Here is a 24,724-nt window from a genome sequence, read left to right as displayed (position 1 = left end):
ATACGTATATATATATATATAGTTATATATTGCTTATATACTTTATATTGTTTTATATATTGTTTATATATATTTATATATTATCTATATAGAAATATATTTATATATACATTATCTATATATAGAAACAGTAATGTGTGATTCATACAATAAACTGATAATAAAATAGGGCTATTATATCAGGTTGCAGCAACAAAAGCAACTCAAAATGCATAAATTCTTTCTCTCAGAAACTTTTCACCAAATATTTTAAGTCCATGGCCGACAGATAGGAACTGAAGCCACATCTAATAGAGGAGTTTCTGTGTCCTTATTGTCATCTGTCTTCGTGTGACAGAACAAAGCACTCCTGAAAGCAACTGTTGTTGAGGACCTAACCTAAACACAAAGCACGGCCACACCAAGAGCACCATCCATGACCTTCTACCCCTGCTGCGCTGTGTAAGGGACACAGGTGTTCTGTATCCTGACTCTGAATTTCTCAAATACTTCTTGAGAAAAATTCTTGTCAAGGCAAGAAACTGGGCTTGTTGGTAAAGGAAAAAAAATTCCTCACAGTGGAAAAGCCCTTTTCAGATCTCAACATGCATGCCTCAGTTTTCTGGCTACCCAGTCCTTTCATGATGCAGTAGTAATAGGCTTACTTATTTTACCTTTAGTTTATATCCGATTTAAAATACTCCTTTACTCTCTTCAAACCCACAGAAGCAGAAAGAAGTGGAGTGTGTGGGCTGTAAACCCTGCAGAATCCTGGTGTGGCTTCCTTTCTTACTATTTTTTCCCTGTATTTTTCTGAAGATGAGCCAATGAGACATGTCTGTCCCTTTCTGAGAGGCTCTCTTGACAGTGTAGGAGCAACAGATATTACAGGGTGTTTGCCCTTTGCTGTAAGAAGGGGCCCAGGTTCCTATGGTTACTTCACGTATGAAACCAATGAGGTTTTCATAGAAGCAGGCAGCTTCCCTTTCTTCTTCCCAAGGGCTTCTGGAGTGGGGGTAGGGGGGAGAGGAAGAGGGAGAGGGAAAGGGAGAGGGAGACTGGGCTGGGGGTTGGCTAGTTTCTGAAGGCTTAGTAACCATTTAACTCACAGATCACCTGCAGTTTTATACACTTTCTCTTGTTAAAGTAGACGAGAGGACTAGGCGGCTGGGCACACTTTCCCTCAAATGCTTGTTTTCATAGTGTCTTCTCCAGCTGCCTTTGTTCAATACTTTCCTCACGGCTGCCGTATAGTTTCCCATGAAAGACCCACTTCTTAAAGGCTTCGCAGCCTCCTAAAACAGCCTGCTAGGGACCAAGTGTTCAAATACACCAGTATATGGGGAACACTTCACACACAGGACATAGCAGAGTTTGGAAAGTCTAAATGCTCACCCAGTGTCCAGCCCGTGTGTCCTAGATAGCGTTCCTGAATTAATCTCCCCTTTTGTGTTCAGCACCTTGTACTGTGCCAGTAGACCATTGTTTGGTTCCATAGTCTTTTTCTTTCTATAGGATTGCATACCAGGAGGGCAGAGAAATTCTCTGGTTTGTTTCTCACAATCTCCCCCAGAGAATGAAGCATGTCCCCAAACCTACTATGAACCCTGTTGACCAAATGGATACAGGTCATGAATTCCCTGATCTCCACGTGAGATCTACACACAGTCACCCATACTCACCAATACCCTGGTCTTCAGGAATTTGTTCCTTTGGAGGTTTCTGGCATAGCCTCCGATGAACCAGAATTTTGTTTTCTTACATCAAGAGTTTAAGATGGTTCTAGGACTTTTTTTTTCTCACAGGGGGTGCTTCTGCTTAATCCTGCATGGCTCATAAAGCTGTCAGGACAATGCACTTTAGATTATATATGACTTTTCTTACTTCCAAGACAGCCTTGGAGAAAAAGCACTTTAGTCTTTTACTGTAATTATAGTCCAGATTTAGAAGCCTTGCCAGAATATCGTTCTACCACGCTTTTTTTACATTGCTGAAATATTTTAAAGAAAAGTTCAGTCAAGAGCAAACTAAATATGTCTGTACATCCCTAAAACCACTTCTCTATAGAACCCACTGACACCCTCTTACCTGCAAAATGAGTAAAAAGAAGTTTGGTACCGTCGGGTCCTAAGTTCACAGATACATCTAAACTGTTTTTCATGGTTTATTTTATATTACATCCTTCCTAACTACGGCTTTTTTTCTAGATTATTTTATGGTTATGGTTATGGTTATGGTTATGGTTATTTCACCTGTATGTGTGTCTGTTCAACACATAGACCTACCCCAGCACCCCATGCAATGTCCAGCCTTTGACCTTCCAATCTTCCCTCCCTGTTGTCCATTCCATCCAGCAAGATCAAACTAGTAAAAAGGTTTCTGGGCTACAAAGAACTAATATGCTAATGAGGAGGTAGGAGTAGGATGTATTTTTCTTGAGACCAGGACAGCATTTCAAGTGCGGTGTTCTTGGGTGGCCCTGAGCAAGTTAGAAGAAGCTATGACTAGTGAATGGCAAAGGGTATAGTTTAGTGGAGGGAGTCAATGGTTGGATGAATGATCGCATTGCCAATTCATTCATTAGCTTATGTTGAACCTGAATATATATCTCTTTTACTTCCTTGTTTATCCACTAAGGAAAAAGCCCTGGTCCTTCTCTCTTTCCTCTCCATTCAAACTCAGTGTCCCTGTGAACTTTTGTTGGGATCATAGTTATTTGCCTATTCTTCCCAATTGCGTAATGAATCCCTACTGCCCAATGGCCTCTGGCTTGTGACTGTCACTTTCTCCTTGGAATTTCTGAAGCTCGCGTTATGCAACTCCCCTGTTGCTCGCTGCGCAATTAGTTTAGACTCTCTCACCCAGAATAGGCATTACTAAATGTGTAATGACGACTCAATCCAATTTCGAACCAAGGTTGGGGCTAGCAGCTCCCTCTTAATTGCCTGAGTCATGCAGTTTTGGTGTCTCAGTCTTGTTATTGGGGATCTTCTTAAAGTGGCAGTCCTTATGTTGAGGCTCCAGCTGGGTTTGAGATCCCTCCTAAGCAAGGAGTACTTTAACCACAAATGTCAAGCATCATCAGGATTGGTGTAGTAGTGAATCGTTCAAAGTCTTTGCAATGAGCTGTGCCTTGTTGATAGCGGACTTTGATAAACCTAATGCCATTTCATCATAGTTGGCAGGGGGGTTGCCTTTCTAGGTGGGCACAGAAGGTAGGAGTAAAAAGGCAAAGAAACAAAGACACTCGGGCTACCTTTTCATCCAGATGTGGCTTCTCCATGAAGTACAAAGCAGTCTCACCTGTCTTACATCACAGAACAACTGTCTGGCCTTTCAGCTGGCAAGAGAGAAGCATTTTTCCCGCCTGTTAATGCTTCCTGTTAGTCCAAAAAGCTACAATTAGAAGTTGTAAGAGTGGCACGTTCAGGATTCTCAGAGAAGATGCAGCAACATTAAAACACAGTTGCGTGCTTCTGCTTTAAATAGTGTCCAAACAGATCATTGAATTCACAGCCATCTAAATTTAATTCCAGAAATCAAAACCATGGCAATAAGAAGTGGACCTGAGTTCTCTTAGGGCAAGTAATTTAATTTCCCAGCCAGTTGAACTATTATGCATCTCGGTTCTTAGTTATTATGACAGTAAATTATGCCAACAGAGGCAGTGAGGGTATGATGGGCATGTAATTCCTTCTTTTTCCTGGCTGGGCACACACCAGAATGCAGATCTCTTAAACAGCTTTCCCCATAGCCAAGCCTTCCATTTGGAGCTTTAAAAGCAGAGTCTAAGTAACGGAAGATGGATAGGCACCTTAGGGAATCCAGCTGTGTATTTTCTTCACTGTACCTGACAGCCCAGGACTAACCAAAGCCTGGACCATACACCAGTTATGAACATCGTTACAACAGTCATGGGGCGAGATCGTGGGTATTTCATGGTTTAAAGAGAATCCTGACCTGGATCTCACTGTTCTCCCTGCCATTGCTTTTGAAGTACCACCAACAGTGGAGAAAGAAACAAAGAGAAGTGTGACTGTGATTTGGTTGAACAAGGAAATGATCCCGGAAGCAATCAACTCAGGAAGCAATCTCTCTTATATTCACTAGAAGAACAACCTTGAAATGAAGTAAAAGAATGTACCCCAAATAAAGTCTGTAGGTTTAGTTTGGAAATGTGGCCTTGGTAGTAGATCTGTACACAGAAAGTTTTGTGCAGGCAATCAAGAAGTCAGTTAGTTCCCCCTATTTATTATATCTAGGCAAATGGAGGTTTATCCATTTTTTATCATCTGATTATCCACGACAGTGTCTGATCTTTGTTTTCTCACATATTTCTTCATGGAATTTCTTGAGGAAAATGTGAAAACCAGTTTTAGTCTCCTACATATCAACCCGTTAATAAATAACACTTAACTAAATTATTCAGCTTAATAATTTCTTCTGTACATTTTAACCAACTGTTTTGGAATACATTTTCCTTTCATCATGTTTCCCCAAAGTTGAGGAAATAGCCTCTTGATGAGCCAGACATCGTTTTTTAAAGTCCTGCATCCTGTGCTTGCACCCAAGGGCCTCCCTGTTATGCATCATTCATTACAGAACCTGTACAGGGTGTCCCTGGAGTTGGAGGAAACCACAGTAGTCCCTTAGTGTTACATCCATCTATCTCTTCGAATTTCCTTTCCCTTTCATTGTCAGGACAGCATCCCACTACTGAGCTGTCAGACACTGACTGTGAGGGTCTCTCTACTTTATGGAAGCATGCAAATTCATGGCTGGGACCACCCCAGTCTCACATGAAATCTGATAGAGTCTACGACACAGGACCCACACTCTCCTAGCCTTTAAAGCTGAGCTCTCTCCTTCACCGACACTGTCATTACAAAGCCTCATGGTGCCACGGCTAAGACAACCTCCAGATATCCATTTGCCTTTTCCAACTACAAGCTCCTTCTTGCTGGCCGCACTCGACTTCAGGGTTGCTGAATGTGCTGTGTTTGTTGCTGGGGACACTGAACTGGGTATGGCCTCTCTTCTGCTCATTTGTGTAGTGCTTCTTATTTGACAGAACTGTGCCAGAGCATCTCAGTTTCAACTATTTGTCTTGCGTTGGTTTTGTGATCTGGCCCATCGTGTCTCTCTGTCCTTTCCCACCAGGCAATACAGGGCAGGCTCTCCCTCCTTTTATCTTCGTTCGAGTGCTCTTGACTAAGCTTGCCTTAGCAGCCAGATGCTCTCCACGCTGGTCCTTAGTAGTCTCTTAAATTGTGTAGTAGTCTCTTACATTGTGTTCTAGGCATGTTCTTTAACGATTTTATCTTGCTGATTGCTACGTGCCTGTGTGCATCAGTACATAGATGTTTACAGCCATATCGTCTCTCCACAGTCTACATAAGTTTGCCTTGCCCACAGCATCATGTAATCGGAGTCATAGCATCTTCTTTTGCAGCCATTAAAAAAAAAAGAGCTATGTCTACTTGTGAAACATTTTAATCTTCCTAGTGTCTTTCTTCAACCCCACACTCCTTCACAAATTACCAAAGTCCCTTGATGTTTTTTCTCTCCTAAACTTTTGTCCAGCTGAGCATTTCACACCTATTTTTATTTGTTCTTCCAGTGAAGACAAAGTCGTAGAAGTAGCCGAAGAGGAGGAAGTGGCCGATGTTGAGGAAGAAGAAGCTGAGGATGACGAGGATGTGGAGGATGGGGATGAGGTGGAGGAGGAGGCCGAGGAGCCCTACGAAGAGGCCACAGAGAGAACAACCAGCATTGCCACCACTACCACAACTACCACTGAGTCTGTGGAGGAGGTAGTCCGAGGTAAACCACTGCTGGATTTCTATTTAAATGCCTTGGGAGAAAAGAAAGCAAAATGGCTGGGGGTGGGGGAGTGATTTCAACCAATGCTATACCGTTCCCTTCTCCTGCCCCTTGCCCTCACCTCCCTCCCACCACCCCTCTGAAACCAGAAGGCTTCTGATGCTCGGTTTATCGCTGGTGTTGGTTTGGTTTGGTTTAACAAGCAGCCCAGCAATCAGTTTAAACTAAAAACAAATCTCGTTTGCACAGTCACGTCTATGTCTTGTATTTGCTGTTTAAGGAGTCCTAGACTATATTTATAAGGCTCTGCCTAGAACAGAAGCCGTCAAATTTGACAAGTACCGAGTCCTCCCCTGATGGTGGCCGTTCCTTGTCCAGCATCCCCCATTGCATCTTGGAACCCCGAGATTGGGAGCTCCTTGATTGGAAGGACTACAGTTTGGGTCATTCACTGGGCTGGGCTTGTAGACAATTCCACTAACATTTGTTTGTATGACTAGCTTTTATTAGATTTTACTAATCTTACTAAATCTAATGGTTTTGATTTTTTTTTCTGAGTTGAATTTTTAATATGGTTTGGTATGAATCACTCTATTTCACGCTGTGAAATTCAACTGGGCAATTTGTGTTAATTGTTTAATTGGGAAGTATGGCAAAACCTTCTTCAAAAAACAGGTACAACTCTGATACCTTAGCTCATGTTCCTCCTGTGAATGTTGTGAACCAAATCAACCTAAAAGACGTTGTATCACCAGGAGACGAAAGCAAATATTTATTTTACATTAAACAACCAAATGTCATGTCAACTCATGTGTTTGGGGGTTGGGGGTTTTAATGGGTATGCATTTTGTTTTTTTTTCCCCCACAGTAAAATTTGCCTCTAGATCTAGATTGAATGAACGTGGGTTGACTTCATTTTATTATTAAGCAAACGCTATTAGCTTTCATCCACGAATGCTACAGTGCTGTAAGATTTCCTTTCCCTTTTGATTAAAGTGTAATGATTATAGCTCATTAGAGTTTAATATAGGACACTGTCCAACTCAAGTACGTTGTTAATTATTATTGTTAGTAGCTCCCTCTCCCTTTGCTGCATTTTTAAGAATTTTACGTTATTGAGGTAAGATTTTTATATATTATCATATTAACTCATTTTCAATATCTAATTCAGTGACTTTAATATCATGGTAATCTAGCCCAAGGCCATTTCAGCACCCTAATGAGATCCCTCCCGCCCACTCACAGAGCTGGTCCTCACTCATGGCCCCAGCAGTGGCTGGGCTACTCTGGCCTCCACTGAGTTGCCCTTCTCTGAATCTTTAATACTATGTGAGGTGCCCTGCGCAGCTAAATGACTGACTTGTGTCCCTTGTCAGTGTTTTGGGATTTTTCTGTTTTTCACGTGATGTTTTGTTGGTAACAAATCGAACCACTCGACCCCCTTAGATCTAATGGAGGTGTTTTATATTGTTTAGGAAAAGAGCATCCAGTTCCTGGTAGATGTACATGATTTCGTTTTATCATTCCCTACTTAACGCAGCTTCTTGTTTATTCTAGCTTGTAAATGAACATGCAAATAGAGGTGTCTTGATCAGAATGAAATGTTCTTCCTCAGATGCCCAAGGTATCTTTTTCCAGAGAAAGTTTCACATGTCTCCGGAGGCCAAGACTGGCAGATCTGGCCTAATGAATTTTTTAGCCCCAATTTTCTCAGCAAGAAAAGAGGTGTTTCGGGTTTCCCCCTCTGGGTTTTTTTTTCCCTTGGCATTGCATTACAGTGACTGATAATCTGTAGTGAACTGAGGTTGTTAGAAGGAGAGGACACTTGTTGGCTGCCTGCGCAAATGGCACAGGTCAGGAGCACACACAGACTCATGACGGTCATGAGAGCTGAAATCTAGGACAGTATCAAAGCCAAAGACATGCAAAACGTCCTACTCCGTACAGTAAGAACACAGACCGCTTCAGAACCAGCCTCCAGATGGGCCAAAGAAGGTCCTTAAGTAGATGGCATTTAAACAAGGCAGGGGAAGAGTCTCCGGGTAAATTTTGTTCCAACGCGCATCACACTCGGTAGGAGACAGCAGACAAACCCTATGCTTTGGTGGAAGATAAGGGGCAAGCTTGGGAGACAGGACTCGTTGGTACCCTGTGTGAGGTAATCTGAGAAAACCGGGTTGGGACTGAAACAGGAATGTGCCAAGGTTGGCAAGTACAGGTGCCGAGAATGATGGGAAATGGTGGGGATTTGACCATGACAAGTCACAGGGGAACAGGGAGTGGCGACCTTAGACTTGTGTTCTAACCGAAATGGAATGTTCTCAAGATGTGTGATCTCCTTACCTTCCCAGTTGTGTTGTCTTCTGAATGTGTCCTTCCTTTTTTCAGTTTCATGAGTAACTTTGTAATTGGAGATACTTAGTTTTGGTATGCAGTTTTGCTTTGTTTTAAAGATGTATTTATATATTATATACCCAATAATCTATCTGCACGTATGCCTGCCGGTCAGAAGAGGACACCAGATCTCATTACAGATGGTTGTAAGCCACCATGTGGGTACTGGGAATTGAACTCAGGACCTCTGGAAGAGCAGTCAGTGCTCTTAACCTCTGAGCCATCTCTCCAGCCCCTCGTATGCAGTTTTACATGTAAGATGTAATTTTAGATCTTAGACAGAACATATAAAAACATGCATTATGGGATTTTTCTTGAGAAAGCCAACGGCAATTGTGAACTAAGAGTGATCTCTAGGCTAGATGTTTATAAGGAAAATCTAAAACAAGCACTAATTTTAAAGATAAGCAGGAGCTAGAGATTGGCACCATAGATAGAGTTCTTGCTGCAAAGGGAGGAAAAACTTAGTTCAAATTCCCAGAACCTGTGTGAAAAGCCAAGCAAGACTGTGTGAGCCTACAACCCAGAGCTGTGGAGCAGGATGATTGCTGGGGACAATTGTTGGGTGCGATTACTGGGGGATGTTGGTGTACGTTCCATGGAAGACCCTGTGTAGAGGAAATGAGACAGCATTAAAGCAGGACATCGAACATCCTGCTCTGGAAAATACAGACATGTACATACAGCATACATGCACATTCGCGCGCGCGCACACACACACATACACTCACTCACACACTCATACATACACTCACTCACCCACACACTTACACACACACACTCACACACACACATGCACATTCACACATACACACACACATTCACACACACTCAGTCACACACACTCAGTCACTCACACACACTCAGTCACTCACACACACACTTACACACACATGCACATTCACACATACACACACACATTCACACACACTCAGTCACTCACACACACTCACTCACACACACATATACTCACTCACACACATTCACACACACTCACACACACATATACTCACTCACACACACTCACTCACACACATTCACACACACTCACACACATACTCACTCACACACACACTCACTCACACACATACACATATACTCTACTCACACACACTCACACACAGTCACTCACACACACATACTCTCAAACACAGACACAGACACACACTCACACACAAACACACAGTCTCTCACACACACACACGCACACACAGTCTCACACATACACACAGTCTCTCACACACAGTCTCACATATACACAGTCTCACACACACATAGTCGCACACACACAGTCTCTCTCACACACACAGTCTCTCTCTCACACACACATAGTCTCACACACACTCAAACACACACACTCAAACACACACACACAGCCTCACAATACACACACTCACATACATACACACACACTTGCTCACACATACACACTCACTCTCACACATGTTAAAAAAATGTTTTAAACGTGAACCTATTCATTCTATGTAAGGCTTATGGAGTGGACCAACAGTTTAAATTCGGGCAAATTTTCCAAGAGGTTATAGGATATCTTTTAATGATGCAGATGTTTTAGATGGTAGATTAAGGTGGTCAAACCTTCCCTGTATGTCCCTAGTATTGGAAGTGACTGCTAATTTTTTCCTTTAGTAGGAACAACAGCCCTAGCAGAGCTGACTGGACACTTTGTAAAACTTCCTGCAAACCCTGCTTCTGTACCTTGAAGCAAACACTACTTGGAAAGAAAGCTTAGTATTGTGGTCTTATTTTCAATGTTACTGGTTTGGCCTCTGAGAGGAAACAAATGTGATTTACAACCATCCATACAAAGAAGTGCACTTCATCATCTCCAGGCTCCAGCACCTAAGCCGAGCCCTTACTGTGTGTGCTTCATAAGAACGAGGGGCTTTCAGAGCCTCTTAGGAGGAATAAACAGAGGGAAGAAGATGGACACTAATTTTCCCTGATCATAAAATTGCTAACCCCAATTGTCTGTTCTGCATTACTGATTTCGGAGAGAAGGGAGTTCTTTGGAGGTTAGCTCGTGACTGCCAAATCCATTTGGCTTCTAAGCTTTGCCAATTAGGAAGAGGTTGGTTATCAGTCTAATGGCTCAAGGTGTGACCAGTTAAGAAAAGCCACAGTCTCCTAGACTCCTGTTCTCAGTGTCCAGCTCATAAACCCGAGATGTGAGGCTTTTCTTTTCTGAAGTGTGAATGTCGTAGGAACTGGTTTAGCCTTGGCTTTTTAACCTACCGCATTCCGCCTGTCCAGAAAAACTATATTTTACCTTATGTTTATTTATTCAGCAAATATTCTTTGTGCCCTACTGCCAGCTAAAGTCTTTGCCACTGTATCAAGCACAGCAAGGCTAGTACAGACGTGCTTCCACCCGCTGGGAGACGGTACCAGCTCCACGCTGGAGTTCTTTATTGTAGATATGAGTGTTCTGACACACCATTTCTCTCATTCTTTAAGGTTGTGGTCCTGCCGGTCAAGCCTTATAGATGTAGTATGCAGTAGAAAAGTTATAGCCCCTATTTCAGGTCATGGCAATTACAACTCAGAGAAAGTTTAAAAACGCGTTAGTCATACAAGCAGTGATAGAGGAAGCCTGCATTTGGACTCACACGAGCTAGGCTATTTCAGTTTCATTAATGCCCAAGTGATATTTTTACTTTTCTTTCTGAATACATATCCTTCCTCTTAACTTGCACCCCTTGTACATGCTTGTTCTTTTGCTAGGGACATGGGTGCATCTTTTATTTCTGCACTGTTTCCGGTATTTTCTATTTTTAAATTAAATAATAGTAATGACCAGGTGTCAGGTCATGATTAGGGGTCAGAATTCTATATTCCAGGGGCCACAAAGAACAAGTTACCTATTTTTTAAGCCAGATGTTTTCCTGGGAGACACTCAACCCCATTTGTTTACATATTGTCTCTGGCTTTGTTCATGCTATAAAAGCAGAGTGGGATGATTACAAAGGAGATTATATTGCCAGAAAAGACCAAGGCATGTACTGTTTCTTAGCCTCAGATATTGTTCATAAAAAGAATTCTACTTACTAAAATCAAGTTGGTTTCAGTGTGTATGTGTGTGTGCATGCATCTGTATACACATGTATATGAAGGTACATACGTATACATATGGATATGTGTATAGAAATCATAGAACAACCTCATTCATCCATGTGGATATGTGTGTAGAAATCATAGGACAACCTCATTCATCCGTGTGGATGTGTGAATAGAAATCATAGAATTACCTCATTCATCCATGTGGATGTGTGGATAGAAATCATAGAATAACCTCATTCATTCATGTGGATATGTGAATAGAAATCATAGAATAACCGCATTCATCCATGTGGATATGTGGATAGATATCATAGGACAACTTCATTCATTCATGCACATAGGTGGATAGAAATCATAGAACAACTTCAAGTGTTGTTCCTCAGGTCATCCCAACCACCTTTTCTTTTTCTCTAGTCTTTGGGCAGTAATGGGAGGCAGGGCCTTTCACTGGTCAAGAACTCATTCAGTAGACTAGGCTACAGGGCCAACAAGTCTAGGATATGTTGGGATGATGAACAGTCCCACCTTGCTTGGCTTTTTCTTAATGTGAGTATTGAACTCAGGCTGTCATGTTTGTGCAGAAAAGAGTTGATGGACAAAGCCCTCCCCAGGCCCCAGCTCCAGCTGTATTATTTACAGGAGACACTTATCAGTTTACAGCCTTGGGCCAGTTGAGTCACCTGCTTTTAATTTGTCTAACATAAGTACTGACGTTACCTTGCATGTTCTAAAAATGACTTTGCGTGACCTACCCTAGGCTCTTAACATAGTACTAAGGAAGACTAAGACTTCGTTGATCAAGCACAGGTTGCTCAGATTTGAGTCCTACTTAGCCCTGCAGCCTGTGAACTGCAAATCCTGCACGATGCAAGAATCCAAGGAGTCTTGCATCCCTATGTGTCTCTGTAAATTGGGGGTGATGATGCCTGTCTAATATCTAGCTACTCTGTGAGAAGTGAATGGCTTCCAGTAGTCCTTGGGAACCACATAGCCCAGTTTCTGGTAGACAGGAAGTCCTCAGCCTTGAGTCTGTGGTCACTGTGGTTGTAGTCATCATTCCAGTGCCCTCACAGATTGTGAACTTCGGACAACTAATGTTTACTACCAGCTGGAAGTGTTAAAGGTGAACCAACAGACTGACATTGTAATTACAGTGTGCTACATCTATGAACTGTTGGTGCAACAGAGCCGGTGTTTAGAGACATCATTCTGTTACCATTAAAATATAGCATGAACTCGGTTTCCTGCTTAAAATAGTTCTGCGTGTGAATATATTCCTCACACCAAGATATTTGCAATTAGATCTTATATCTAGCAGAAAACTGAACGAAATGGTACTGAATGTCACATTTCAAGATAAGACTTTTTATTCCTTCCGACCATTTTAGGCCTGGTGGAAGGAAATTCATCAGTAAGGAGACAGAGAGAGACATTGATATGGGCGAGTTTTTAAACACTTGTGTTTGGGAAACTAAAACCTACTGTCTAAACAATGACTGTTCTTATGTTAGCTGACTGACCTTGTGGAGCTCTGAGAGACACCATGAACTGACACGAAGACAGCCACAATAGTGATGAGGCACATTTACACACAGGGTGCAGCATTGCTCACTCTGGACACAGGGATATGAACATTGGTAGCTCAGGTCTGCCCATCCGGACCTACATAGTCTCTTTTCACCCTGTGTGGAAAAGGACATTGGTACCTTGTGGAGGGAAAAAAATGCATGGGAGTTTTGACCCACTGATAGAGCATCAGAAATAATGCATCCAACAAGATTTATTCATAAATCAAGGCCATGTTGCTCTGTAGGGTATAAAACAGACAAAGCTCTCTTCCCCGTCTCCATTGGCAAGGCTTAGTAAAGGCATGGCACAGGCATCCAGGGACTCACTGGTGGAACTCTTGCTTTGTCTGTCACGCTCACCTTTTTCAGACTCCAGAGAAATAGCAAACTTGGCTTGCTGTGAGCGTGAAAAGGAGCTCAAAGCTCAAAGGTGTGTTTGGGGATAGGTAAAAGGACAGCAGTACCACCTTCGAGAGCAAGCCTTAGGCTTTTAGCTCTGCTCTAACTAAAGCAGAGAAGGCACTCACACACGCAGGCCAAGGTGCAGCACCCCTTTTAGCGACAGGAGAACCGGTGTCAGCACTGACCGTGTAGGTGACAGGTGGCAGCCTGTTATTTTGTGCCCTGTGGCATAGCAGTCATTGATTCTAAGGCATTCCATACATGCTTTGCTTGGGCTGAGTGATGCATGTCGCCTAACCGTCCTAAGCTGGGAAGCCTACTGTAGCAATTAGTGTGCTTAAGATACAAGACTGGAGGATGAGGTTTACAGAGACAGAGAGATAGTACCAGATATGTGGTTTTCTTAGTTTTGGAAAGAACTGCATTGACATACTTCCCTATCTACAAAATTCATAATTCAGTGATTCAGTAAATCCACAGACATGTTTGCCATAAGAAAATTTTGTGCCTTAAGCACAATGGTGTGTCTACTTAATAGTTTATAATGTTAAAAACAAACAAAAAAACACAATTCCTTAAAATGTAATGCAACAAATTAGAGAACAGGTAACGTAATTGTGTATGTATACATTTTCTCCTTTTCAATTAATCCGTAAGTCCAACAAAGTATTGGCTATTGTAACAAAGCTGTGGTTCTTCATGGAAATCTTTAGTTCCCTTAATGTAAGTGTCCAGAAAGTTAAAGGGTGGGGTGCATTGCGGCCAAAATACCTGCTTCTTGGTTGGTCTTGAACCAGCCCGCCCTTCTGAAGATCCATCTGTGACTTCCAGGCACTCTTGCCTGAACAGCGTGTCTGTCCTTACGTGATTCTATTAGGAGAACAGTGAGAATTCCAGAAGAGATGAGACTGAGTAAGTCTCAAGTTCAAGTGTTAATAAGTTCCCTGGGTTTCAAGGCTTTCAGGCCACATGTTAGAAAATTCAGACTTATGATGCGAAGTGAATGAATGAGGTAATGAGTTTAGGACAGAAGACATATTAAAGGTATAATGTGTTTATCTCATAACGGTAAAACGTAACATCCTTGTCACATAGGATTATGGGATGCTTTTCTTCTATTTGAATCTTGTTGAATGTAACTGTTGAGATAGAATGGAAAATAGAGCATTTTGAGTTCTTTTTTAAAAGTTTGTTTGTGTGTGTGTGTGTGTGTGTGTGTTTCACTTGTGTGTATACCTATATTCCATGCATGTAGAGTGTGTGTTATGTGTGTGTATTTTACTTGCATGCATATCTATATACCATGTGTGTAGAGGGCCAAAGAGGAAGAAACTGGAGTTGCAGACAATTGTGAGCAACCATGTGGGTGTTTGGGATCAAACCTTGGTCCTCTGCAAGATCAGCAAGTGCTGAGCCGTCTCTGCAGCCCCGTACTCCGAGTTCCTGATGCTTCATGATATAACAAAGGAAGGTCTTATTGGCCATTTCCCATGCTTCCTTGCTTTCTGGAAATTTGCTGCCCTTTGTTACCCAGGATTTCAGAGATGCTGGTAACTGTTGCTCAATTGCCTTGATGGGCGGAATTACTGCCTGTCACGAAAATCTCCTGTTGTGTGCTTGGGCTTCTCAACTTCAGAGCTCTTGATGCTTGCCCCCCCCCCTGGTGATTCTTTGCCTGGAGGACTGTTCGGGGCATCATAGGCCATCTAGCAGCACCAGTGGTTTTCCCAAGGGATGCCTAGAACTCTACCCACCCAATATAAGAACCAACAGTATACCCTGGGAGAGGATGGGAGTCTACTCTGGTTGTAACCCACTCAGCAAGGGTGTTGAGAACTACGCTCGGCTTTAAATAAATATGTGAAGATAGGGCTAGCGAGGTGATTCAGTGTTAAAGGCACTTCCCTCCAAACCTAACAGAATTCACCTTCCAGAACCCACATGGTGGGAAGAGACAACTAATTCCCACAGGCTGTCCTCAGCACTGTGACAAAAGCACACACACAGAGTAAACAGTTAATTTTTAAGTTTGAATATAGGATCACTGAAATATGCCTCCACTGCCTTCTCAGAACATAAGCTAAACCTCCTAGCTCAGTGTTTTGCACATGGTAGGTTGCCAGTAAGCATGCTTCATAGGACAAGAATAAGCAAGAAATATCAACAAATATGACAAGGTCACTATTATAAATAAGGTAACAAATAATTAGCTAAGGTGTATAAGACAGTCTGGTGGCCTGTTTAGGGATGGGAAATTGTGTGGAGTGTGTGTGTGTGTGTGTGTGTGTGTGTGTGTGGTTTTGTGTGTGCTGAAACACAAGAGTCTCATTGTATGACTTTAAACTTGCTCTCTCTGTGTTTCAGTTCCATGTGCTAGGATTAGCAGCCTGCACCATGGCTGGTATAATACTTGATACCATGTATGCAGTGAAACCCTTCTCCAATCCAGTGTTTCCTCTTCTAAAGGAATCCACTCTCCTTAATCCACGGCGGTTAAAAGCAAACCTTGGTTATAGGACAGACTTTAACTAGGAATGGTGCTGTTCATAGTTCAGATCTGTGAATTCTTCTCTGTTGGAGTGGCAGGAAGCCAGCCACTGTGGAAAGGTGAACATGTCCTGTCTTCCACAGACAGAGTCATGGTTCCAGACCCCAACTCACGGGAAGTGTTCCTTTGTTCTCAAAGGGTTGAAGCCATCTCTCATGTCTTTCCAGAAAAGTGCTGTGAAAATTGCATTCTTAGTTTAGTTATTCCTTGAGTTGTTTTATTGGTTTTTCCAGCATTGTTTTCAAAATAAAAATAGAAGCCGTGGTGTGTAAGGGGAAGAGGGCCACTAGAGTTCATATTTCCGAGAAGTGACTTTTTAGACTCCCCTATCATTCCCCACACACACCAAACACTTTCCAGTTTTTACCAGTTCCTCCCCTCTTGTCCTAAGGGGTGACCATGTTTTTATATTTTTAGTATAACACATTTCAACTGCATTTCTTAGGTTATCTGGGCGTGGTGGTGCACACCTGCAGTCTTAGCATTTGGGAGCCTGAGACGGGAGGATTGTGGGGGTTGACCGTCAACATGAGCTGTGTCCTGTGACCTGGCTTCTCAAAACACAGGCAAGCAAAGCACACCCTCCCACACTGACCTCAGAGTTCTGTGGAGCTTACCAAACTTTCCTTTTCCTCCTGAGGCACCTGTGCCCTTCTTTCGCTGAACCTATACATCGAGAGACAGACCCTGCTGGTCATGGACCATACTGTGAAGAAACTTTAGCACCATTTTCTGCCTTCTGTGTTTTGAGGGTTTGGGCATGGAGACAGGAATAAGACAGCTAAAGGGAAAACTTTTCTTCTCTAGTAGCTTTCCACGTGTGCCTGTCTTTTCCTAGTGTGGCACAGTTGGAGCCTTACCAGGCTGTGAAAACCAATTATTGCCACAGTGAGGAATTTGGGGAGTCATAACCACTACGGCTTGAAATACCAGTGGTGGAAGTGTTTATACCTAGGAAATAGCCAATTCTACAATTTATTTATTTTTTCCAGACAAACAATTTTTTTTAGCAAATCCTTGCATCACATTCTATTAAAACAGAGAATACTTCCCCCGAGACACAAGGTACACCTCATTCTTACCCTGTTCTGCTTTAAGTTGGTTGATACCCTGATGCTTGTCAAATTAACCAGAGCAAACTGGAAATCAAGGTTTCGGAAACATCATAGTGGGATGCTCTCTGTGCTTGCTTACAGCACCGTGTCAGGAGCCCTGACAGGTTTAAAACTCATTTTATAGACGCAGCTCCTTCAGGTGCCATTTTATAAGAAAACTTTCTGCATAGGGGAGGTGTGAAAATCAGGTCAAGTCTGATTAGAATGACAGAGAACTGCACATTTCAGTACAAAGCCCAGACAACTGAGGATACCTGCTGCAGTGGTTCTCAATCTGTGGGTTGTGACCCCATTGGGGGGGGTCAAATGACCGTTCGACAGGGGTCACGTAAGATGATTGGGAAACACAGATATTTGCAGTATGATTCATAACAGTAGCAAAATTACAGTTATAAAGTAGCAATGAAGATTTTAGTGGTTGTAAATTTAATGGTATAGTTCTAGTAGTAGCCTTCCATTGGGAATGCAGCATTAGGAACGTTGAGAACCATTGTGCTGGAGACTTCTATAAAAACTCCACACACATCATCCTTCTGAGTCTGTGGCTTCAATAAGGTGCACAGCGCGTGTGTGATTTGTTGATATTCCAACCTGTATTTGGCACACGAGATCTCAACTCCAGCTTACTGGCCTAATTTGCATGATTATATTTAGTACAACATGATTACTAGATAATAAATATTTGATCATTTATTTCCTGCTAGTCTAATTTTCTTATCATTTTTATGACTACTTGTTAGCATTCACAACGCATGATGAATGCGATTTTCTCCTAGAGGTATGTGATTTTAGCATTGGAGAAAATACTTTCTTTAAAAAGAACCACCCTTCTAATGTGTTGATCTAAAATTTATTTCATCTATAAGAACCAAACAAATATTTACCTACAGAATACAATTTTTGTAGGCTCTGGGAATGTGGCTATATTGCAATTGTTAAGTTTGTAGCTACAACTTAATTGGGAATTTTTTTCAAAATAAAGAGCTTTTCATGCTTATTTTATTAGTATTATAATTTGTTTGTATGTTTGCTTGTTCATTTCTTGTTGTTGCTGGTGGTTTAGAAATCGCTGTCTAGACTAGACTGGCCTTGAGCCTGTCAATATCTCCCCGTCAGTCACTGTTTCCCAGCACCACATCTGGATCGTGGTTGCTTTAAAGGACACTGACCTCAGAGTTTTCCATTTCTATGGTTGAATATAGATCACAATTGATTTGAAGTACTGATGATGGACACACGGCAGCGCGACCGATTCGAATGTCTTTGCCAGTTGTAAAAAAAATTCTGTTTCACTGTTAAGTTAGATAGGTGGTGATTTATTTCTAAAGCAAACTGTATTTGTACTGTACAATTAGAGGATAAAATCATAAACCAGAGGATTTTAAAAGAGATATAGTTGTATTATGGATCCATCTACACACTACATTTAATTTAGCATGTTTCACAGAACGTGGAGAAAAACCATGCTTTGAGAATTCTCTCTCCATATTCTGAGAATCAGCATCTCCTAATTTGATGCATTAAACTAATACTGGAAGCCGCTCCATTCAGTGGCTGTCTGCTAGATGTTGAAGGGAGGGGGTGCACTTGTGTCCAGTTCTTCCAGGCTCACACAGACTCGCCCCATCCCCTCCCCCACACACCATGCCTTTACCATTGCTTTATTCCATCACCTAACCTGGGCCAAGGGCTCTGGCACCGTTATTCAGTGAGTGCGAGAGACTCGGAGGACACGCCCCTTTCCCAGAGCCAACGTGGATGGATTCTGCTGACAGGCTCTGCTGACTGAGGGCCATGCCAGTGGATCCAAAATTTGTGTTCCCTTGCGGCCACACTAGAGATCCAGTGCAGGACACCACCGTCCAATATTGGCATTAATACAGCAGTAGAAGAGGTTACTAGGAAGTAATATCACATTAGAAACAAACGAGGGTGCTGACCTTGTATAATCCTAGCCTCAAAAGGAAGAGGGGGAGCCAACAATAGGCTATGGGGGGTGGGGGGTGTGCTCCTGGAATCACGTGCTTCCCCGTGAAAACTGGGAAACTCAGAATTGGTTTAGATGCTTCTCACATGGAGTGGATTCCTGTAGAGTCCTGTATGAGGCTCCCCGGGGTTAGAAACTTGCCCGCTTTTTTTCGAACCTTTGCCTTTAGTTGATGAGGGCAGTGTGTTGATTGACACAGGGAGCTGTGATGGGGGCGGAACTTCTTTTGGAACACAATGCCCAGGATGGTCTAAAACAAACAAAAAAATTGATCAGGACACGGAATGGTGGTAATGGTAAGTATAGTACAGTGGGAACTTAAAAGCACAAGGTACCTGTAGGTTGATGTCAAGGTGATACGTGATTGGACCACAGAGAGTGGGGCGTGGACAAAGTTTTATAAGGTGGGAGAGAGGAGGAAGGAGGGAGATCAAGATGGACTCTATGGTGGAGGGTGGTTCACATTTAGGTGAACTAGATCGATTTTATCTTGTCTAGGTTAGAGGTTTATATCGTTATCAGTTGGCAGTGAATTTACTGTGTGGATGAATTGTATATTGAGAGTTTAACATATAAATCTAATTAGTAAGTTATAAAAAATAAGAAAGAAAGAAAGAAAGAAAGAAAGAAAGAGAGACAGAGAGGGAGAGAGGGAGGGAGGGAGGGAGGGAGAGAGAAAGAGAGAGAGAGAGAGAGAGAGAGAGAGAGAGAGAGCTGGTCCTATTGCCTGTGTGGAGTGAGAACATTCAGGGTCCGCAGAACAGGATATGTGTGCATGTGTCAGGTGTGGTAACCACCGCCTAGGGGACCTGGCGGAAAGGATGACTAAAAGGGAGACAGCCAGGAGTGAGTGGCTTGTGGGAACGGATAGCAAAGGATCCTCTTTAATTCTTACCGCAACAGGTACCACTCCATGAGGTGGGAGCCGGCTCTTAAGGGAGCACCCTCCCTGAGGCTCTCGGGAATTTTCTTCAGAAAAACAAGATTCCCTTTGGCTACCGTAGAAGATTTATTTTTCTGTCTGTTCTTCTTTAAAAGAAGTTATACAATCTTGGAATGTTCCAGGAGAGCATAAGAGATGATTTTGGGGTTTGCTGGGACCCAGAGATTAACAATTCTTTATAGGAATAAGCAGACTACCTTCCTGTCTCATGTTTACTACTTTAACCTAGAGACTCTGGGTCTTACACAGCTTTTCTCTTTTAGAAAGGTATTTTCCCTTTGGATAAGTCAGTAAAATCCAGTCTAAACAAGAGTGTGTATGTGAGGAGTCAGCCGTCAAGGGTGGGGAGCAAACTTCAAAAGAGAGAGAGAGACAGCTATTGTTCTACATGCAGCAAAAGCAGACACTCGGAACGTCTGTAGAAGCCCTGACTTGTAAGAAAGAGTGAGGAACGTTTAAAAGGCAACTGAGTGAACTGCTGTATGCTAAACCAGTGGGGATTGTGGAACTGATTTTGGGGACAGGGGTGAAATAGACTGACAGGTAAGGTGTGTCTTAATGTAAAATAATGTGTGGTATATATTAATAAATTTGAATGTGTTGTTAGCTATATATGTTACTGTTCGGAACATTCTGGGCTCAGGGTCAGATAAAAATACATGAATAAAAAAAATGCCTTAGAGGTACCATGGTTGGCTGTCAGTCACTCTCGCAGCTGTTACATACGTTGTCAGGTTTACTCAGTGGAAAGGCTGGAAACATTAAAAATAAATGTGATTAATTATACATGCGTCTAGGCGATCATTTACTAAGAAAAACAGTCGGAAGTTGAAGAGAGCTCACACGCTGGCGTCCGGGTTCTGAGCAATCCTTTTACATCAAAGTTGACTCAAGGTTGTTTTAGGAGATGCTTTTTTTTTTAAGAGAAAAATTTGAAGTGCAGATACTTTCTACCCTTAAATCGAGAAAAGGATCTCTTTATGTCTAGCCCAAATCCTGTAGCTGCTACTGCATTCTACATACGAAGCAAACCAAGAATGTCTTGTTTTGTGAAAGAGTTGACTCTGAGTGGGTCATTCAGTTCCTCAGGGAAGACTTAGTAGGTGCTGCCCAGGTCACCACTGGGAAGAGCAGGGCTTAAGATGAGTAAGTGTGTACGTGAACAGCCAGAAGGTGTCTTTTCTTGCTAAATGTGGTTCCCCACGTCTCCTCTGATTAGAGGTGTGCTCTGAACAAGCTGAGACCGGGCCATGCCGTGCAATGATCTCCCGCTGGTACTTTGATGTCACTGAAGGAAAGTGCGCCCCATTCTTTTACGGCGGATGTGGCGGCAACAGGAACAACTTTGACACTGAAGAGTACTGCATGGCGGTGTGTGGCAGCGTGTGTAAGTGGACCCTTCCTCCAGCCTGGCCACCTCTTGTCTTTCTCGCCACTGGCTCTGCTCTTTGTAACAGATCAAGTTCTTTCCCTTGTTCTTGGGAATGGGCCTGTTGCTACCACTAACCACATTCCTGTCAGTTTCTCTAATTACCAGAAGCCTCCTCTGCAGTCATGAGCACATCTCTCCTTCTAGCTCTAATAAAGCATGGCCTCGGATGTATTCTGTTATAGTCATGATAGATTTCTTCTTGCAAACCTCAGAAACTTCTGACTGCTTCTCTCTACAAAGGGGCTAGAGTGGTTTTTGTCTTCTTCAGTCCTTCCTGCAAATGCATAGACGTCTGTGTCTGTCTATGGACATATATATGTATTCGTGTTTCTGCATGTGCACATGTGCAATGGTTTCTCTCTGGCAGCTGGCTTATGAAGCTTCAGTTGTCTTGATTAGATTGCTATAGAGAATTCCTTTGTTATTTCATCATGTTTTTTTTCATTTATTTTGTTAATGAAATTTAATTGAATTGAGCTCATGCAGCCTCAGATGCTGTCTTAAATTTATTGCTGCAAAGAGACACCATAGCCACAGCAACTTCAGAAAAGGACAACATTTAATTGGGATGGGTTCTATAGTTCAGAGGTTTAGCCCATTATCATCGTGGTAGAAAGCATGGAGGAACACATGGTCAGACATGGTCCTGGACAGGTAGCTGAGAGTTATTTACCTGGATCCACCGACAGCAAGAAGAGAGGCACTGGGCCTGGCTTGAGCATCTGAAATCTCAAAGCCCACCCTCAGTGACAAAGTCCCACCAACCTATTCCAACAAGGTCACACTTCCTAATAGTGCCATTCTGTAGGGGCCTATATGGGCCATTTTCATTCAAACAACCACAGGTGCCCATGTTGTTCCCTGAATGAACCTAGACCACCTACTCTTGTCAAGCTTTTGTTTTTTCCCTCGTCCAATTAGGTAGACAAAAATTAGGGATATGGACCATTTAATAAGAGCTCTTGTCATCCAAATGTGAGGACCTGAGTTCAAATCCCCAGAATGCACCTAAACCAAATGCATAGTCTGCGCCTCCATAATACTAGCACACGAAAAGGGAGATGGGAGGCAGTGGCAAGAGAAGCACCTCAAGTCTGGCACCAGCTAGCCTGGGCTACACAGTGAAATAGGCTATCTCAAACAAGGTAGAAAGCATGTGAACCATGACTGTCACATGGGCTCCTTGGCATGCACCATCATCGTACACACAAAGAAAAGAAGAGTGCTAACAACTTCCGGTGGCAAGAGGCTGAGGGAAATAACTTGCAGTGTCTCTCTGGAAACACCGAACTGTCTTACTGTGGGAGATGATATGAATTCCCGATGGCTTCAGTGTGAGGTGAAGCATCCCCCAGAGAGTCAAGTGTACCTCAAGAAGTCATGTCCCAGATACATGGAATGTCTGCCTTTGTTAGCAGCCTTTCGAGCTAAGTCCTCCGATGTGTTCGTTCATTCTTCACCACAAGTTAGAAGTAGGAACTATTGAAGGATCTTAAGTCATTGTGCGTTTCTGTCTTGAGGGAATCTTACATTTTAACTCCTGGATTTGCAGAGAGACAATCCCTGCCCAGGGATTCCTGGGGAGATTCTGGCAATTTTCCAACCAAATCATAGAGTCAAACAAAACAACAGAGGGTTCGCTTTGCCCCATTAAGGCCTCCCACTGCGAGGTAGCCAGTATCTGTTTGGGACCTAGAAAGTTCTTGTTGGCCTCTGGAGGCGACTCCACTTCCATGCTCTGAGGAAACAGTGTAGAGACCCTGACTTCAGTCAGATGATTTGAAGATACCCAAGCTCATTTTCACCTAGAGGTTAATTGGGTTAGGTAACACGGAACACAGTGGAGGATTCTGGGGCCTGGAGCCTTTGGAACAAAGGACCTTTGTTGCAGTGGCTCTGAAGGGTTTAGCTGCCAGGTGAGGATTTCCTGGCAAAGTTCTCAAGTTTTCCCCTTTCCCTGAGGTAGGTTTAGTTTCTGGAATATCATAGTGTAGCAATGAGGAAGTTTGCTTTATATTATTAGCAGAGATCAATTCACCTCAAGGTTTACACCCACCCTAGTGTAACCACACACACACACACACACACACACACACACACACACACACACACACACACACACACACACACACACACACCCTGAGACCTTTCCATTTGGTTACTCTGGGCAGGGAGTAAAACATATACCTTCACCAGGGATTGGGGCTTCTTACACGTAGTAGACTGATTTGTCAAAAGTTAATGCTGCCAGCTGGGTTTTATTAGAGAAGGTCAGTAGTTCTGATTTAGAGCTTACAGACTTGGGTTACAATGTATCAAGGAAGCAAAGACACAGCTGGGTACCAGACTCTGGTTTGAGTCTCAGAACCTCTTGGGGAGTATGGCAGGGGATGGCAGGGCAGGGAGATGCTTCTGTGATGAAGGCAAGAGAACCTGCATTCAGGTCTCCAGCACCTGCTGGGCATGGAATTCCTAGCACTTGGGAGGCAGAGACAGGAGGATCCCTGGGGCTTGCTGGACAGCCAGTCTAGCCAATCAGCGAGCTACAAGTTCATTGAGAAATTGTCTCAAACAATATGGCGAGCAAGGATCGGAAAAGATTTATCCGGTCTCCACACACATGAATGTGTACCCAGGCATGCCTGTGTGTGTACACACAGATATTACAAACATATAACTACACACATTAATAAAAAGTTTAATAGAAGGAAAGAGAACAATGGGGTTGAAGATTGGTTAGATGGGTGGGTGGGTAGTGGAGAATGAAGATTCAGCGCATGTCTGAGCCAGGTGTCAGAAGCATCCCCATGAACAAGCGACATTCGAGGAGCTACCTCTGAGGAAGGCATTGAGAGAATTGAGGATCCTTGGTGCTAATGAGGGAGAAGAGACCCAAAGCCCCTCCTGCACATTTCCCAATGTCCTGCCAGTGGCAGAATGGTCAGCAATCCCACAATACAGAACGTTACCAGTAACAAACATCATCTGTGTTTCCTTGGTTCTTTGTTTAGGTTTTGATTTGAGTTTAATGATTCTTCCCCACCCCCCAACCCCCAATTTTGTTGGTTTAGTTTTGAGCCCTATGAGTGTGTGTCTGCCGTCATTCCCATGTGTCTGTTTTTATTTTTAGTTATGTTCTCTCGTTTTCTCCATAGCATCCCAAAGTTTACTCAAGACTACCAGTGAACCTCTTCCCCAAGATCCGGTTAAACGTATGTTGTCGTTGATTTGGGGGAGGGGCAGGGGACGGAGTATGTTGCATGGCTGGATGTGACCTTCACTAGCGCCGTCTGCTTGGCATGGTTTTGTGACTCTTGACCAGGCCCCTTTGATAGATACTATTTCCCCATGGTCTTGTCGCTTCATCCAATTTGACATGACAACTTCAGATGTTGGGCAGAGAGCATCCACTTAAACCATTTACACTACTGATCGAGTTCCTTTCTGATTTGTAT

The 24,724-nt window shown here is 42.9% G+C and overlaps 1 protein-coding gene across 6 annotated transcripts in view; it reads left to right on the top strand.

Annotated features, from left to right (window-relative positions):
• The window catches only part of App (amyloid beta precursor protein), a 216,812-nt gene that overhangs the window by 108,391 nt on the left and 83,697 nt on the right, over positions 1–24,724 (top strand). For 2 of the 6 annotated variants that reach the window (XM_087576821.1, NM_019288.2), the window contains exons 6-8: positions 5,600–5,802; positions 21,057–21,224; positions 24,425–24,481. In XM_087576821.1, the coding sequence (XP_087432947.1) occupies positions 5,600–5,802; positions 21,057–21,224; positions 24,425–24,481 (428 nt within the window). The remainder of the gene's footprint in view (positions 1–5,599; positions 5,803–21,056; positions 21,225–24,424; positions 24,482–24,724) is intronic. The other 4 variants (XM_087576823.1, XM_087576822.1, XM_087576826.1 and 1 more) reach the window with 2 other exon arrangements.

The sequence above is a fragment of the Rattus norvegicus genome, chromosome 11 (genome assembly GCF_021556685.1).
Source record: "Rattus norvegicus strain SHRSP/BbbUtx chromosome 11, alternate assembly SHRSP_T2T, whole genome shotgun sequence".
In the NCBI taxonomy this organism is placed as follows: domain Eukaryota; kingdom Metazoa; phylum Chordata; class Mammalia; order Rodentia; family Muridae; genus Rattus; species Rattus norvegicus.
This window is presented reverse-complemented; position numbering and strand designations above follow the sequence as displayed.